Source organism: Tauraco erythrolophus, chromosome 16 (genome assembly GCF_009769465.1).
Source record: "Tauraco erythrolophus isolate bTauEry1 chromosome 16, bTauEry1.pri, whole genome shotgun sequence".
NCBI classification, from domain to species: Eukaryota; Metazoa; Chordata; class Aves; order Musophagiformes; family Musophagidae; genus Tauraco; species Tauraco erythrolophus.
The window spans coordinates 7,630,356-7,648,668 of NC_141480.1; the positions used below are offsets into that span (position 1 = coordinate 7,630,356).

Here is an 18,313-nt window from a genome sequence, read left to right on the forward strand (position 1 = left end):
AACAGCCCACTGTGCTCCAGCTGTCGCTGCAAAGCAAGCTTTTCCCAGTAATCTTTGGGAAGTTTTTGTAATGGTTTCAAAACTGTTTGACTACTCCATGGGACCTCTGTATATCGTTCCAACACTGTTCAATTCCTTCTGCACTTGACTGGATGGCAAAGGGAAGCATTTCTATGCTGGTTCTTTCCCAGACTGATTGATACAAAACATTGCTGCAAAAACATGCCCACTTCCCCTCTGTAGTGGGTTGCAGTCTTTCCTTAGTCATTTAAAGAAAATATTTTCTTTTTTCCAAATATGGCCAACTGAAAATGAAACGAAAGTTCCCTTTTCTGCAACATGTGGCTATAGTTAGTACAAGGTGACAGATGATCAATGACTTCTTTACTTGCAAATATTGTAATTCTCCTATTCTCCTATTTCCTACAAGAACTGACTGATATGCCAGAAAGACAGATAAGCATATTTAATTCCTGATGCCACTTTGTCAATAGAATCATTTTCACAAGACAGTTTGCATAACATTTGATACATTCATGTTTATACAGCCAGCAAGAATTCACCTCCTCTGGGAATTATTTTCTACAATATTTGACCTCTGGTATTCCCATTTCATTGGCTGCTGTATCACCCAGACCTGCTCTGAGCAGATTTCAGTGGTGCAGTGATTAAAATGCCTTTGTAATTAGGACCGTTGCTATACCGACCTTGTACAGGGGCATGTGGAGGAGGGATAACAGGTGAAAACGGTTATTTCAGCAGTTGATAAATGCCAAAATGCAAAGACATACTCAAGGTTAATTATGTCCTCTACGGTCCCAACTGCCTTAAACAGTTGGAAAATCTTTAGATGTCTCCACATTTTTTAAAGAACCTGAATTGTGTCACAAATCCGTGGGGAAAAAGTAGTACAATCTTCAGGAAGAAATAATTCCTTTTGTCTATTCAGATTATTTTAAAATTTTGTATAAAATGAATCCCAATGAATATTGTTGAATATTTGCTTAAGTTTCAGAATGGTTTGGGGAAAACAGTAAAGGTGTTTTCAATTGCTGCTGTTTCATCACTGGTTCCATCATCTTTTTTTGACTTTTCCTATTTAAATCTGCTTGTTGAGGGGGCTAAAGACACCAGACATCTTACTCATACTCTGTTGTGAACTTGGAATTTTCTTCATGCCTTTGTAGGCCTTCCAAGGAGGAGCTGGTGGCACAAACTTCAAGTTGCTGTGTGGTAGTTTCTTTTGACAGATCTTTTTCCCCTGAGTACCTCCCAGGAGCAAAATGTCAGTGTAATTTGGTTCTAGCCATGAATAACCAGTTGGCAACCTGTGAGGTCCCTCTTACTGAACCTTAGGAGCTGTGTGTGTCAAAAACCACTTGGCCTGAAATGCATTAAGATGTCAGGGACAATTATCCCACTGCATTTCCTATTCATTAATCACAGCTCTGGCTTTCTGAAACCCCTACGCTAGCAATTACAAACAAGATTGATGTGGGTTTAACCAGCATTCTGAGGAATACGTACACTCAAAAAATATCACTTTTTTTTTAAGCCTAAATCACTGCACTTTGAAGCAAAACAAATCATCTATTTAGAGCATCTGTACACTTATATCCAATCCTCAGCCTCCTAAGTGGATGCCAAATTGCTTACAAAAAGCCGGAAGAAAAGTGTGAAAGTCTTCAAAGACATTTTTGAATCGCTTATGACTCCCTCAGTCTGATGCTGATGTCAGAGGGCAATTTAGTCTTTTCCTTGCAAGCTGTCTGTTCCCAAAACAGGTTTCCATCTAACAGCTTGATCCTGACCTTGGAAGTTAATAAACTAATTATCTCCCCCAGCCTATGCACAGAGAGCACCGTTTTGGGAACCTGAGCGGTGTCTCATAGGAATAGTGTGACTTGGCTTTTTTAACTCACATCATCATCATATGTTTGAGAGCAAGTAGGGGAGAGAAACCCGGTGGTAGGCTGAGAAGGTGCCTGCAGAGAACACGCACCAGCAGCACGTGGTAGAGGGCAGAGGGAAGGCAGAGCTCGAACAATCTCTTCTGTTGCTCAAGTGATTGTGTTGCACATAGACCCATCATTCATTTTCCCTCCCGCGTTATGACTGCTAATGGTACTAGGGAAAATAATTGCATCTCTTGTGTTTATATTCCAAAAGAAAAAGCAGCAGACTTCATCCTGTCCTGCACACAACAGCCCAAGCAGGAGGACACAGCCTCTGTTCAAACACCTACTTTGAGCAAGGAGGCAAAGCAAACAGTTTTGCCTAACAGCAGGGCTGAAGAGATAGGGTCAAAGCTGGGACACCAAAAAATGACCTCTTCTCCATGTTGCTTGCAGTGTATCTCTGATTATTTTTTGCCTCTGACTCAACAGGAGTGACTAATTCTACAATGCCACCCCAATGCACATGTGTATTCACGCACTTGTGTTCATCACATGCGGTGGGCAAGAGGCAGGGAAGAACAACAAAGAAGTGAAAGGACTGTATTTCATTAGTAATCTGAAGTCCAAAAAGTACTCTTTTTTTCTCCCAAATTATTTTTTCTCCCAAGTAACCTCTCTTTTCTAATAGACAGGCTCCTTTAGCAGGCTGACTCACCACTTCTTGATCTGCAGAAAGTTCATTGTTCAAGATATGTTTTTCCCTACAAATTTTGACTTGAAAAGAAGTAGCCTCTCCATTGGCAGCTGAGTGCATGAAAGTCAGAGCTGGGTGAATAATTCTTTCTAATGCATTGTGAGAAATTTGTGATTTTCATCCAAGCTTTTTTCAGGATATAGTTTTCTATTATTCTGCTAGTTTTCTTGCAAATGAGCTGTTATTAATATGACTATTTGTGTCCCTGGGTGGAGACTGCAGGAAACATCCAGCTCAGAGCCTGTGAGAAAGGCAAGTTCACTGCGTGTTCAGTGAGGTGGTACCTCTCTTGAATTGGACCTTACCTTGCAGAGGGAAGAGATTTTTCCTAAGCTGACTCCCATATGCATAGATAGGCAGGAATCCTCTTAGCCACCCAGAGGTGTGTTCCTCTGATGAGCTTCTCCTGTTTCTCTCCTGTATTAGGGATTCATGGATATTGACCTGACCAAATTCAAGGAGAGCGGAGCCAATGTAACCGGCTTCCAGTTGGTGAATTACACAGATGCTGTTCCTGCCAGGATCATGCAGCAGTGGAGGAATAATGATGCCAGGGAGCATCCTCGTGTGGACTGGAAAAGGCCAAAGGCAAGTGGTATAAAACCCCGTTTAATTTAGGGTCCATCTGGCTCAGTTTAAGTTATGTTCACCTCTTTGTGATCACACAAAGCTCTCTAATCTCACTCTGAAAACCTATCACTTAATATAACTATGAACATTATCTGTTCCAGGTGCCTCAACATTATCTAAATTTAACTAGGCAGTAGTTGCTGTCTACTAAGAAATACACGAGTTAGTGTGTTCACTCAGTCTCCCAGTTTTTACCCTCCTTAAAGCTAAGGATTAAACATCTCATCGTGTTCAGTAGATATAAAAGAAAAAGTCTCATTAACTCCTTAACCTTTGACTTGTTTACTACACATCCAGTGATAATAAAGTCTTTCCAGATGTTCTTTCTCAGCATATCAAATCAGTGTGTACAACAGAGGGGAAATACATTTTAATTCCTAACAGTCAGAAGACTCCGAACCTGTCAAGGGGTGGGCAAAAAGGTTGTTTTTTTTTTCTATCTGGCATTTGAAAACAAATACACTTGTGACAAACACTCAACAATAGAAATGTCAACTTTGGAAGTATTGGTTTAAGAAAGTTGCAAACAAATAAATCATTAGGTGCTCATAGGAAAAAGAATTAACTCTAATGGTTACTGTTCATGCCAAGAGTTTTACACTGGTTTCTATACAAGTTTCTGCTTGAATAAACTGATCTTTTGCAGAATGTTTGCACATGGAAGTAGAGTTTTCTAGTCTCCATCGGTGACCAGAAAGAGTCACTTGTTGCTTGATTTCACATCTCTCATATTTACACTGTATAATGTCTTCCTTAAAAGTTCAGGTCAGTGATTCTAATTAAACACAAAAACTCAGGTGACGGATGAATGACTTAAGTCTGAGTCCTCTTCAGAGAATTCAATCTGAATCTGAATCTGTATCTCCCATCCTCTGAGGGAGAAGGCACCAACTTGCACAAGGTAACAGGACAGTAGTGATTACAGGGAGCAAGAGGCTGTTGAACTTTGTAGATGGAAGGATGAGAACAGGACAAATCATTTGAAAAGTTGCTGTGAGGCAAACCAGTATAGCATGCCCAAGGTCAGCTCACCCTAACAGACAACGTACAACTCCTCTTCTCTTTCTAGTACACATCAGCCCTAACATACGATGGGGTCCGGGTGATGGCTGAGGCGTTTCAGAACCTGCGGAGGCAGCGGATCGACATCTCCCGTCGTGGCAATGCTGGGGATTGCCTTGCCAACCCGGCCGTGCCCTGGGGACAAGGCATCGACATCCAGAGAGCACTGCAGCAGGTTTGAAACCCAAATACATCTGCACTGCAAGGGCAGCTAAACGTAGCCTGTGGGTGGAGGAAGAGGGATGATTAGCAGCAGAAACACTCAAACAAATTGTTTGGGATAAAGAACTGATCATTTCAGATTAGAGCCAGGTCTCCTAAAGAGTTCAGGGATCCATCCAGCAAACTGCTTTTCCTGGTACTGTCTGAGATGTTTCTGCCTTCTCTAATGTCTGTTGAAGTTCTGGGATGGAAAAGCCAAAGTACTATCCCATAAAATCATGGGTCCCTATTTTTATCTTCCCTTTCCCAAGAGAGGGACCTGCTCAGACCGTATTTTTTGCAAATCCTTTGACTCCCTGTGAACTCAGCTTCAGTTTCAGACTGCTAATGAAGCTTGAAACCATGTGAATTTTGCCTTATGTGTTGGCTGTCATCAAAATGTTCTCAAAGCCCGGATTATAGCTTGTTTCATACTGTGAGGGTTCATAAAAGTCTTAGTAACAGCCATTTAGATAGTTTATTCCTTAAATCTGATAATCTTGCTTTTTCATCTTGCATAAAAATTTAGATTTTTGAATAAACAAAAATACTACATGAAACTTACAGTGAGAGAGAAAAATAATACACTCTTATCAAAAACTTAGAAAGGTAGAACATTTCAAAATTGCATTAAATTTCAAGACTGACATTAATTTCTAACATTTTTCTTTTTTGAGACAAAAATAGATGGATTCCTTGCAAATCCTGCTAGTTCAGTGTTATCCAAATATAGCTTATCCCATCTTCTTTCCTTAACTGAAGAAGGCAAGAAGAACAAAATTAATTTGGTTAATTTGCATCATATGTAAATTTCCCTGAGTATTTTGTTTTGGTTTTGTTTTGGCTTACTGGCAACCAACAACTCCTTTAAAACCAAATCTTGCATCTGATTTGATTTTATTGCTTGGATTCAATTTTTCCCAAGCCTGTCATTGACTTTCTGTATGACCTTGGGCAAATACTGTCATAGCTTCTCCAAACCCTTATAATAAAATCAGCCTCCTTGATGCATTAGGGAGATTTGTTACCTAATAAACATGAAATACTTGGAAGTATTCTGATGAGCAATGAGTTCTCAAGCATTTTCCTTTATTGAATTTAAGAGAACAGCACATAAAAATTAGACAGCTATAAAATATAATTTTATGTGTGCGTTGGAAAATCTCCCCTGAAGTTTCCTCATCTCTTCATTAAAACGATTTCAGAAGTCTTAATTTTTCAACTGTAGTGATTTGGGGCAAAAAATATGAAGAACATTTGCAAAAGTTGTTTCTTTACCACTGAAAAATTACAAATTTCAAAAGATTTGACCAGTTCAAGTGTGATGGTCAAAATAAAAGGCTCTGAAACATGCAGGGAAAGAAGTCTCCTAGGGAAATTTTAACTATGAATTTGATAATCATCAGGCATTTAGTGTTGTAGCAAGAAAGAAGCAGATGGAAATAGGAGAACTTATGATTAGATTGGAGGTTTGAGTTATCCTTTCTGTAAGGACTCACAATTAGGGCAATTCTTAAAGCTCTTCACAGTGTGCTTTCTCTTCACCTCTCATTGGCTAATGCCTAAAATTTTATAAGATGTTTAAAAGCAAAATGTTTCTCTACTTATTTCTACTCTAACGTCTGGAATAAGCTCCTGGATTGCCTTATTTCTGTTTAGTGTAGGAAGCAGTCATGGATGGCAGCAGCAAAGACAAAAAGCAATTTGAAACATTCTGCAATTTTTCAAAAACAGAAGTCTAACACATTTCAGCAAAATGTATGCTTTTACTAAAGAGAATTACTTTTTTTTTTTCCCCCCAGGAAAATACTCACAAAATATTGCTTTAAACCAATACACTAAGGTTTCAGTTGTACTTTGAAAAGCTTATGAAAATTTTTGGCAGATATTTTTGTTAATGTTATTTAGTTACCACATCTAGTATGTAGGTTGCTAGTCCCTAGCTGCTGACTAACCCTATAAACCAGAAGGCCACAATAGCACCCTTCTCCTCCGGGTCTCCCAGCAGAACCACATGCCCATGTCTTAAACACAAGTGCACTTTAATGCTCCATGTCTCCACCTGACTTCACTAGTGCTTAGCACTGTTGAAATCAGTCCTCACTACATTTTGTAGTGGTTGAGGGGGTCTCAGAGGATGGTACATGATGGAAAAGTTGTGCTGCAGCCTTCAGTGTGGATGGGAGAGATCCTTTTTGCTCTTTCAGTGCCACATGGATATCACAGAATTAAGATTTCAGCCATTCAGGTAAAAGAAACTGGTGTTGTACATCTGTCTTTTAGCTCGTATAAAGCTACAAAGCATGAGCACCTGTGACCCGAGCTTCAGAGTTGGTCAGGACCTGAAAAGACAACCAAAGGGGCCGTGAAAAAAATAGGCATGGGATTACTTAAAACAATGGTGCTTTTCGAGTGTGTTTATTTTTTATGGGTGTGTTGTGTCTTGTGAGAAGGGAAAAGCATGTTTCTTCAAGTGTCACCAGGAATACCTCTTGACTTGAAAATACTGGCAGATGTTTGTTTTCATGACAAACCTTTGCCATAATAGGTGGAAAACAAACACGGTTTAAGCAGATTAGTAACAGATTTCCTCTGTAATGATATATCCTCATGTCTTCACTATGGGACTTTATTCTGAGGATCTCAGAGTGCTTAAAAAGGCAGTTAAATACCTGTTCCCATTTTGCATGTGGGAAGACTTCAGTTGCACAGAAAACAGATTTTTCCACAGCAAGCAGAAAGGCTGAAAACAAAATTCTCAATCCAGTGGCATGAGTACTTCTCCACGTGGCCTCTGTAGTGACCCAAACTTGCACTCCTTTTCCCATGTTCCTGGTCCCCGCTGCCTGATTCCCACACACTGTATGTGACCTCAGTTGGAAGCCCTTTTCCATGCCAGGCTGGGCACTTCTGCAGCAAGTCAAATGGCCACACTGAGAGAAGTTCAGGAAGCAGGATGTGATGCCTGAGCAATGCTCTTCAGCTCGGCAGTGTTATCAGCAGACATTTATGATTCAAAATTTCCTATGCAAATCTCATTTACAATACTAAATTGTCAGGTTTTATTAGGCTGGTGCAGAGATAATTAAATTTACTTGTTAACTGATAGACTCCTCTCTATCGAAAGGCGGCAGCTGGGAGCTGTGGCCACAATTTCATATTTTCTTCAACCACAGTTCCTGATTTGGACTGACAAATTCTTTATCATGTCCTGATCCAAGTCAGATTTAGAAAACAGGAACAAATACAAAACCCAAGGAGGTCAGAGCTGATTTAGCTCACTGTCACAGCCCAAGAGGTGATGGGCCCACACGTGTGATCCATCTCTTATGCATCGCTGAGCTCTGTAATAGACCACTAAGTTTTAAGAGAAAAGGTTTATAAAAGAAAGTTGAGAGAAAGACTGTGCACATGGCCAAGCACACAGTAGAGAGCGGACGTAAGCTAGCCCAGTGTCAGACAGATGTCCTGTCGCCCCTGCACACATCTGAGAGACATGACTGTACTTTCCATCCTTCCTCCCCTCGCCTTTTACTGCCACTGAATCACCACCGCATGGGATGCTGACCAATTTGCTCTCCTCATTGATATGTATGTCTTTAAGGTCCGTTTTGAAGGATTGTCTGGCAACGTTCAGTTTAACGAGAAGGGACGGAGGACCAACTACACCCTCCATGTGATTGAGATGAAACATGATGGAATCAGAAAGGTAAAGTAGAGAGTGGCCTGAGATCGTCTGTCAGACACCAGCCCGGTGTTCGAGTTACAGTGTGGCTAGGTCTCAGCAGACGTTTCTGTTCATGAAAGCTTGCATGTGGAGTCACCATAAGTGTGTTCCCAGCTCTCTGCATGAGCAAAGCCAAGCACTAGGGAAAACTTATAGTATATTACTAAAAAAATGCAACATATGGAAGGGGTTATCAAGAGCAACAAGAGCATCTCAGCTGTGGGGCAGGGATTTCCAGGATAGTAAAAGCTTGGCCCACTCAGTCTTGCTATTGGCAGGGCACTTTGGCTCAAGCCCAGCTACACGACTGTCTATTTTTGCTCTCCCACTTTACTTTTCCAAGGATGAGCCAAGGCAGAGCCAGGCAGAAGCTGTCTGCCCTAACCAGTGCAGGTGAACCCTTTATGTTGACCTAATTCTGCTCTCCTTGAAGTGACAAGAGCTTTACTACTAACCACGTCCTGATCTCTATACAGACGTTTGTACTGTCATGAAGTCTTGATCCCTTTCTATATCCCAGGCACTTCGAAAAATCCGGCCTTGTTCAGAGGTGCTGAGCCCTTGAAACACGAATCCTTTTGAAAATCTGACTCCATGTGCTTATGTCTCACTTCAGATACTACCTATTTGAAGAACAAAGCATAACTCAGCTATTCCATCAACAAAGGAGAGCTACTAAATATTTTGGAATGAGGCATTCACTGGAATCCCTCTTCACCTCCTCAATCCCTCAAAAATAAAATACTTGTTTGAAACTAAGAAAAACTGCAAATAGTGAAAGTTTCACATCTACAGCCCCTACCCTCAATTCATACTTACACCTGAAAGCAGCCAATGTGAGGTCAGAACCCACCACAGTAAAGTGAAAAAGGCAAGTTTCTCGCTGAGAAATAAACAAAGTGTCATTTTACATACCTCCAAAGTGGTCTTCCTCCTCTACCTGGTATTCATAAGAGGACATATGCAGTATTATGTCCAGTTTGGGGGTTTGAACTTCAAGAAGTTGGCAATCTGGAGAGAGTCTAGAGGAGAAGAAACAGAATGGCTAAATTTCTTGATTTTGCTGTGTATTTACTAACAGAAATGATATTTGTTTGGAAGACATGTACATCACTACCATGATGCGTATTGTGTCTTGGACCCATCAGGTTAGAGGTGGGAAACAAACATATGTGTCTCCATTTATGTTGCCCTAGGGCAGAGCTTTGGAAGCTCTTTCCTCACTCTTCTTTCTTTTTGGCTGTTCAATAGAGAGAGATGTGAAGCCTGTGTATATTTTTTTTCCCCTGAGCTGCTATGATCTCTAATCTGCCATCAACAGGTTCCTGGTCGTGCCCTGTGTTAATACCTTTTTCCTTTTACTGTGATAAGAAATTCCTTTCACATGAGCAGAGCTTAGGCAACTTCGTACTTACATGAGGTGATGGAAAACCTCTTATGAAATCAAGCCCTCAAAGTGGATAACCTCAACAGTGATTTTTCTAGTGATATTTCATGGCACTCTGCTCTACCTGCAAGCAGTGATAGATCAGCCTTAATCCCTGATTATTAATAAGCACAATTTAACATGAGAGTTTGTCCTATTATGACTGTGCAGTTTATTCATGTTTGTTCATAACCCAAAACTTTTTGACATTGGCCAGGGTTGTGTTTTTTTTCTCACTTGATTTTTTTTGTCCTGTTGTCTCAAGATGTCCTAAGAGTCAATCCTGTGTTCACGCAGGCTTTCAGCTGCAGGATAACATTTTATCACCCTGTAGCATCTGGACACACAGCAGACATGCTCACCATTAGAAAAACATTCAGAAATCACACCAGGGAAGTGTGAATTCTTGGCGTAGGGGTGAGGCAGGGAATGGCAAAAATCCCCCAGTACCATGTGCAAATGTTTTTACGTGCATACAAGCACTCTACTACTGTAGTGTATGATGCACGTTATTTTCAGGCTGGAGGCATGGTGGGATGGGGGAGTTCCTGGTCCTCCTGGCAAAAGATATCAAGAATCAGGAGAGGAGATCTCTGGCTGGGTATGAACATACAGAGCGAGCTGACCCTGCTTGGATGACCCTGTTACTGTATCTTGGTTAATATTACCAAGAGGTATGAACGAGATATCCTGGTTTTGTATTTGGCAGATTGGCTATTGGAATGAAGATGAGAAGTTGGTTCCAGCAGCCATAGATACTCAAAGCGGCAATGAGTCTACAAGCCTCCAAAACAGGACTTACATAGTCACAACTATCCTAGTAAGCGCTGTGACTGCTATCCCAGCTCTCCCTCTCCCCCATCTCCCTGATGTGCAGACTCCCTCTTCCCCCTCATGTGCCCTCCTTTCTACTATATCATTTTTATAATGGCAATAACAACAATAATAATAACAGCACTTGCTGTTTCCTGCCGGGTCCATAAAGGTATCTGAAAATTGCTGTGGCTAATTAAATAGGTATTAAAGAGCTCTCATGCTTAAGCGTAGAAAATACAAAAGATTATGACAAGATAGTAGAGACATCAGCATAGGTAAATTAGGAACATTATACCTGTGCTTTGTATTTAGCCCACGGAATGGGGGCTGTAATTTTGGGAAGGATAAGCTGTATTGTGCAGAAAGGCTGAATCATAGCTTTAAAAACAAATCTCCACTATAATCGTGAAGGAATAATAGGTACCCCATAATGTACGGTATCACGTATCATGTCATTGTATACACTTACCCTGCAGAAACACAAATTTTTACTAACTTGTTTGTCGAACGCTTACTAGGATTCTACAGAGAAGACACAATACTCAGGCTGAGTTAAATATCTCAAGGCTCTCTCGTGTCCAGCAGATTTGATTTTACTTGTGCCCACATAGGCAGAGACACCTTTCAAAATTCACATCTTAGATGCACTAAATATCCCTTGCAGAACTGCACTGAAAGGTTTGTTACCCAAATTCCCTCAGCTATTCCGCTTCCCTCAGGTCCATTACTGCAGAAGCTGCGCACATATTCTGCACGAATAAATAGAAAACGCCACAATAAAAATCACACTTCGTACCTTCTAAAATAAGCCCATTGTATGTTGACCGTGCCCTTTGGTGCAGGAACACAAAGCCAGAGCTTTGCAAGGAGACCAGAAGCTGCACACTGAGCTCTAGTCTGAGCCCCTGATGTGCAGCTCTAGAATGTGCCGCATGGCTCAATATTGGTCTTCTCTGTGCTAGGAAGACCCATATGTGATGCTCAAGAAGAACGCCAACCAGTTTGAAGGCAATGAGAGGTATGAAGGCTACTGTGTGGAGCTTGCTGCTGAGATCGCCAAGCATGTTGGCTACCACTACAGGCTGGAGATTGTCAGAGACGGGAAGTACGGAGCCCGGGACCCCGACACCAAAACGTGGAACGGCATGGTGGGAGAACTCGTTTATGGGGTGAGTTTCCAACTTTGTCCATTGTCTTTACCTCTTGGTACTTAAGGACACACCGAAGCCCTAAAGTAAAAAGGAGCCCCGCTTTCTATCAGCCTGAGCTGTCTTGAGGACCGCAGCTCTGATAATGAAAATAATCAACCCAAGTAAAGCGTTTTAATTTAGGGAGAGACAGCACATTTTGTGCCTATGGAAATGTCAAAATGTTTCCTTTCAACTATTCCAAGATTCATTTTCTTTCCATTTTTGGAAGAACAAGTATTGAAAGGTCAAACTTTCCCATGGGTAGGATCTCCAAATTTTACTCTATTTTATATATGCAGGATAATGGCAGAATGAAAGGACAAGATTTCAAACACCCAGCATATGACTGCTGAACAGTAGGACTAGACTACTTTCTCTAGCCACTCATTTCCATCATCTCAGATATACACCTGCACCCTACACTTCTAGACCTGGTTCACTCTGGTAATTCACAATCTGTGGAGTTTAGGTCATCCCTCGGAGAGGTTTAATTTTCCCTTGTAGGGAAAAGGGAAATTAGTGTAGGGAGCATCAGTGCCCAAGTCTCTGTGTCACTGTGTTTAAGCGGGGGATGATCTATCTCCTGCTGGTAGCTCCACAGTATACGCCGACAGCCATTTCAATGCATTTCTCTTTCCATTTTCAAGACAGATTGTAAAATAAGTGGCAAGTGCATATCAGTGTCACTGGAACGTTTTTCCTCTTCTCCTGCGTCAGTTATGCAATCAAAAAGCAGTTCCTGATGGAAGTAAACATCCTGGCATCTTTTTTCAGGCGATTGGCCTTTCCTTGCCTCTTTTGATGTCTGGATGATAAAGGTCTTTTAGCAAAAATAATCTGCATCAGACTGTGACATCAATGGATAAATCAGACAAGAAGAGCTAGGTGGCTGCAAAAAGAAAATGCTGTGATTTCAAAACAGGCTGGTAATCAGTAGTGATAGAATGGAAATAATTCACCAATATTACGGGCTGCTCCTTTTTAACATTTCTCTTGCAATTGGTTTTGTCTGATTTCTTCTGAGATAGCGAGGGTAAACAGAGATCAAAGGAACATAAGCTGGAGTTAGTAGATATATTTTTTCCTCAGAATGCAAATCTCTTTTGTGTCTCTCCTTTTCAGAGGGCAGATGTGGCTGTGGCACCATTAACCATCACTCTGGTTCGAGAAGAAGTTATAGACTTTTCCAAACCGTTCATGAGCTTAGGTATCTCTATCATGATAAAAAAACCTCAGAAGTCCAAACCAGGAGTTTTTTCCTTTCTGGATCCTTTGGCTTACGAGATATGGATGTGCATTGTTTTTGCCTACATTGGAGTGAGCGTTGTCCTCTTCCTGGTGAGTCGCTTCAGCCCTTACGAGTGGCACACTGAGGAATTCGAGGAAGGACGAGACCAGCCGGCCAATGACCAGACGAATGAGTTTGGGATATTCAACAGTCTCTGGTTCTCCCTAGGAGCTTTCATGCAGCAAGGATGTGATATTTCTCCAAGGTGGGTTGCGTTCCCCAATGAACGTTCATCCAGTTCATGTGATTTAATCTTTCTGCGTGCTTCAGAGCTGAACAGGTTCTTCTTCCACCTTCCTTCCTGAACCATAGTGTAGTTTTTTGAATCAGCTACACATTCAGGAAGGATCCAAGGGTTCACAGGTCTCACAGCCATGAACTTGGGACCTCAAAATTGAGACCATAAAAATACCATTCTAAATTTATCCTGGGGAGTTCTTTTGAAGGAATTTACAGAAATGCAAACAAGATTTTCTAAAGCCACCCAATTGCAATCGATTTCTTTTTCCATCATTTATTTTGTTGCTATTAGAAACAAGATCATTCTAGCATAATAGGGAAGCTATAAAATTCCAGTAAGGTAGGGATAAACACTACAGTAGGTGCCCAGTGAAAGGTTATATGGTCTGTGCCAAAGATTATGGAGAACACTGAGTGGCTGTAAGTATTATTGACCTTCAGAAAGGTCAGAGAATTACTGAGTTTTCCTTTTGGTTCCTGTTTCAGTCAATAGTTTTGCTGCCTGAAAGTTCAGTAGGACCCAAGGTCCAAAGGTTCCTAAAGGGACTTTTTTTGTGAATGACTCTTGTGATTACTTTTAGATAATTTTTCTTGGAAAAACTGGCACAATATAAGGTGGCTGAAAAACTGCACAAAATGCAGAAGATGTCAATCTATGATAAAGACAGAAGCAGAGGCTTATTTGTAAATAATGTAAGGAAGTACCTCCTTCGTTTTTGAGAGCTATATTCACACAAGTCTTATTACAGAGATTTTGTCTGCTTCAGGAGCCCATGATACACGTATCTCTCAGCACCTTGTTCATACAAAGGCATTCAAAAGGAAAAGAAAAAGAATTAAAAGCATAGGAACCAAATAGCTGCAAGCAGAGCTCTGATTTTCTTATTTATTTGCACAAATTATATATCCTGTAATTAATGTCTGTAATAACTGGGGGATCTTTCTCGTGATATGTGTGTATTCACCTGAGGTGGAATCAGAGGTGAGCCAGGGATAAGGTTTTTGACACCTGCAGTGTTTTGTGTCTAGGGCAGATATACTTGTGGTTTGTGAGGCTAAAAAAGGGTTAACGAACTGTGGCTTGGGATGTGGATCATATCACTCCCAAGAGGTCTAACCTGGATGTTGGTTGGAGGGAGAGCATGTGGACAGGTCAAACACCAAAGCCACCAAATGCTGCAGGACACAGCTGTCACTCCCCTTCTCCACAGCTCTGAGTATTTAGCCTAAAACCATTTTTGGCCAGGTTTGAGTCAAACCAGAAGTACTGCCCGTCACAAGAATGAATTTACAAGCAGCATACGCATTTTCTGCCTTTACATGCCGTGGTGATATCTGAAGTGATGGTCTGATAAAAGCAGATGGCAAAGGTCTTCTGTTTTCTTTTTTTTGCCATCCTTCCTTTTTTGAGTTTTGTCTCCCTTCTCTTCAAGGGAAATTTCAGCAGAGATACATGCTTTGTGGGTGAACACAGGAGGCAGAAGATATTTTCCCACATGCTGGGGTGGCATCAAAGCTCGAGGGGCAAGCAGGAGGCATAATTCCGTCAGCAAGCGGAGTTAACACCGCACAGCTCAGCACAGCTCCCGTGGGATGGCAAGAGCACCTGCTTGTTGGTTATTAGATGCCGATTTGTCCAAATATTAACGAGTTTGGGATAGGGGGGAAATAAGAGCCTGCAGGACACTTTGATAGTGACAGGTTTATAAATATGTTTTATCATCTAATCATTGATTAGTAGGAGTCCGGGTGGAGCATTCAGAAAGTCTTCTGGCAGAGGGAATTTCAACTTTATCGCTGTCTTATAACACAGCTCCGTGCGTTAGGATCAGGTTATTGTGATTTTCATTTTATTGTTGTTCTTGTCATCATTATTCTTATTTAGGGAAGAGAATCTCTTCCTCTGGGGGCTTTTCAATAGCCAGTTTCTGTTCCAAGGAAGAGCATGGAGAGGTGAAAAGCTGAGGCTTTGCAGAATAGCAAATTGGGCAACATCTTTAATAAAAAGTGTCGGGGGAAGATCAGTGGTTTTGATGCAAATAACAAGATTTGCTCTCGCTAAACAACATGCTTTGAATCACCATTTCAAAGTGTTGTTTTATTTTGCTTTGAGATGGGAAATGAGAATGGTTCTGTCATTGTTATTTTAATGTTGTTAATTTGATCATCCTGATAATGAAAATTACTATTTCACTGAAATTGGTATTTTCCCATGAAGCACAAGAGCATTTTCTGACTATAAATATTTGCAAGACGAGAAAATTTTAAAAATGAAATACGGGAATTATTGTAACTCCCAGTACTCTGAGTACAGCTCCTTGTGGTGGTTGCAAGTGAAGGGGGACATTTCTGTGAAATGTTAAAGCAAGGAGGAAGCAGAAGAGTGAGAATTTCCGTAGGATGTTGTTGTACAGAAAGGCTCTGAGCGCGCTCCGCATTTCACATGTATTTTTCACGCGAACTCAGTGCAGGATTTCTGTGACATGAACGCTCGGTAGAACGACGTTGTGGGCAGGTGGGGATGGATCTGCTCTATTCCAATATATTTCCTATACGGTCGTTTCTAAACTTATCACTACAATCTCTCAGCATCTCCCCAGTAATGTATTAACCAACATAAATAGCTTCTGTTATACATCTGTTCTGTCATTCTCTCCCCAGCAGAAAGGAGCAAGTGCAGGGGTGTATTTTGTTTTTGTAGAGGTTTTGGTTTGTTTATTTCAGTTTTGTTTTGGGAAGGAGTAGGGGAAATTTGTCTGGAGGTTGTTTTTTTTTTTATTTTTTTCCAGAGCATGTTTGTTTTAAGTGCATATGCCACTATGTATTTATCATAAGAAAAATGTAAGATCAAAACTGCAGACACATCACTCAGCACAGCGGGTGGTGAGGTTTGCAGCAGCTCCTGTAAATGTGCATTCCTCAGTCTCAGACCAGTCCCCGGGGAACTTCGGTCCCCCACAGAGGCAAGAAATTTGCTTTTGAAGGAAAGTGGTGTCCTTTTTAAGGACAGACTTACAAGTCAGAACTTTAATCAGCTTTTTAAGTATGCTGGTCACAATCTACCAAACACTTTAAAGATACACTGTGAATTTGATGACCTGGGGTTGGCCAAGACAGAGCGTAGCTGTGGGTTATTGGCTCACAGCCTCTTTTCCCAAGCACCGAGGCTGCCGGGCATGAGGTCAACTGACGTCCTTGAAACGCCAAAGCCTTCATGTCTAAGCATAGACAGGATGAGCATGACAAAGGCCAGACAGTAACCAGTTTCCAGTGTAGAGTCCCAGACAGAGCCAGTGGCAGTCTGTGTTGTGCTTTGGGATGCTGCTACATGAGCGTGAGCAAGGAATCCATCCCTCCTAAGCCATAAATGGAATCACTCAACTGTAGGTACATAGCTTCACCCCAAGGAGGCTGTGAGCTCTTGGACGTTTCCCATCTGAGTGTGTGGTCCCCTTCTGCATCATCACTAACCACTGGCCCCACTGGATGGAGTTCAGTCACTACCACGTGGACTAATTTGTCCTGATTGAGATGAGATAGTCCCTGTTGTTGCCCTTAAAGTCTGTGCTTTCAAAGTACTGGATGAAACACAGTAGAATGAGGGAGAAGCAGCATTTTGGAGTTGCGAGTAGTTTCATGTACATAGTAATGGGCAGAAATCAGTGAAGTCTGAAACGGGCCATAAACCATTAAGCTTTGCAAAGTGTAACCTTAACTTCAGAAAACAGTCATGAAATTGCAAAAGCACTCATTAAATGTGAAATACAGACCCAGAAAAGAGATTTTCAGAGCAGGCATCGGAGGTAATAAATAACCCGCAGCCAATAGCAAGTGCCTGCAGCAAGAGAAATGTGGAGTAAATATGACTCACTTTGTACCATTTTTCAGAAATGTAATTTGATAAATTGTCTTCAAAGCTTAAAATAACCTCAGTGTGTAGCAGCTGTGGAGAGTGAGACCTTGCTAACATCCAGCACATCGCTGCCATTCCTTGCTCAGGACGGACCCAAGGCCTTTGACAAGGAGACAGATGGGACATCTGGGCTTCCCGACTTCCTCAGCAGCAAAACTGAATTTTTCATCTGCCCCATCATTTTCTACAAAATAAATTATTTGATAGTTGTGAAAGGGATAAAAAAGCAGGGAGCAAAGTATATATTTTTGTTGTCAGCTTCCCATCTTGATCTTCTATTTTTTGTTATCTCAAAATGCATTGCTTCATATGGTTTGAGCCCAACAGAGACTTCCTGTATATTAGAGACTATTAAATTTAATCCAGTTACTCTTCCTATGACTCAGAAAACTTATGTTTGACTAAAATTAAATACATTTGGCTAAACTATATCTTCCAGAAAGGCATTTATTCTTCCTGTGAAGATACTGTGAGATAGAATATACCATGAGATAGAACATACACAGTTTCTCTCAGCTGAATGACTGTAGGAGTCTTGTCCCCACTGGAGTTTGACAGGACAATAACTATCACACAGTGTCACCCAGTAAATACAGCCATCCTTTGCCCCCTGCCAGAGAAAAATTAAACAGACATCTCCAAAAATAAACCCAACTTCATGGGGGCTTGCTTTATGCTGTGATGTGGAAACAAAACACATGTATTTTGCATTCAAATCAAAACATACCCTGAGTAGAAGGGAAATGTAGAATGACACGATAGGATATCATGTCACAATACCTGCACAACAAAGCTTGAAATCGCTTATTATAATCTGCATGATTGAGAACAGAGCTGGAGATGACCTGGTCAGCCTGCGCTGGAAGTGAAATGATGAATGAAGCTTTCATCACAGCCTGGGAGAGAGCCAGACTTTAGAGGGGAAATTTCGAGAGGATCAGCAGCAATGCATGAGCAGGAAAAGATTCTGTGCTGGTCTGTGCAAGGTGTCGCAGGGGAGCACTGCTGGGAGATGGCTGGGCCATACCTGTGGTGTTTAAAGACTGTGGGTGTTTATTGTGTGCAAGGAGACACGGTGCAAGATGCGATCCACCCTTCAGCTGGCTTGGGATAAAGAGTTAAATGGGTCTTAACTTGCCTGCAGAGTCCAGACCTGGAGCTGGTGAGG

The 18,313-nt window shown here is 41.4% G+C and overlaps 1 protein-coding gene across 5 annotated transcripts in view; it reads left to right on the forward strand.

Moving 5' to 3' along the window:
• Positions 1 to 18,313, forward strand: part of GRIA1 (glutamate ionotropic receptor AMPA type subunit 1) — a 124,344-nt gene that overhangs the window by 76,230 nt on the left and 29,801 nt on the right. For 4 of the 5 annotated variants that reach the window (XM_009986288.2, XM_009986289.2, XM_009986290.2 and 1 more), the window contains 6 exons: positions 3,079 to 3,240; positions 4,352 to 4,519; positions 8,150 to 8,254; positions 10,408 to 10,518; positions 11,477 to 11,683; positions 12,827 to 13,197. In XM_009986288.2, coding sequence (XP_009984590.1) covers positions 3,079 to 3,240; positions 4,352 to 4,519; positions 8,150 to 8,254; positions 10,408 to 10,518; positions 11,477 to 11,683; positions 12,827 to 13,197 — 1,124 coding nt within the window. The remainder of the gene's footprint in view (positions 1 to 3,078; positions 3,241 to 4,351; positions 4,520 to 8,149; positions 8,255 to 10,407; positions 10,519 to 11,476; positions 11,684 to 12,826; positions 13,198 to 18,313) is intronic. The other variant, XM_086621416.1, reaches the window with a different exon arrangement.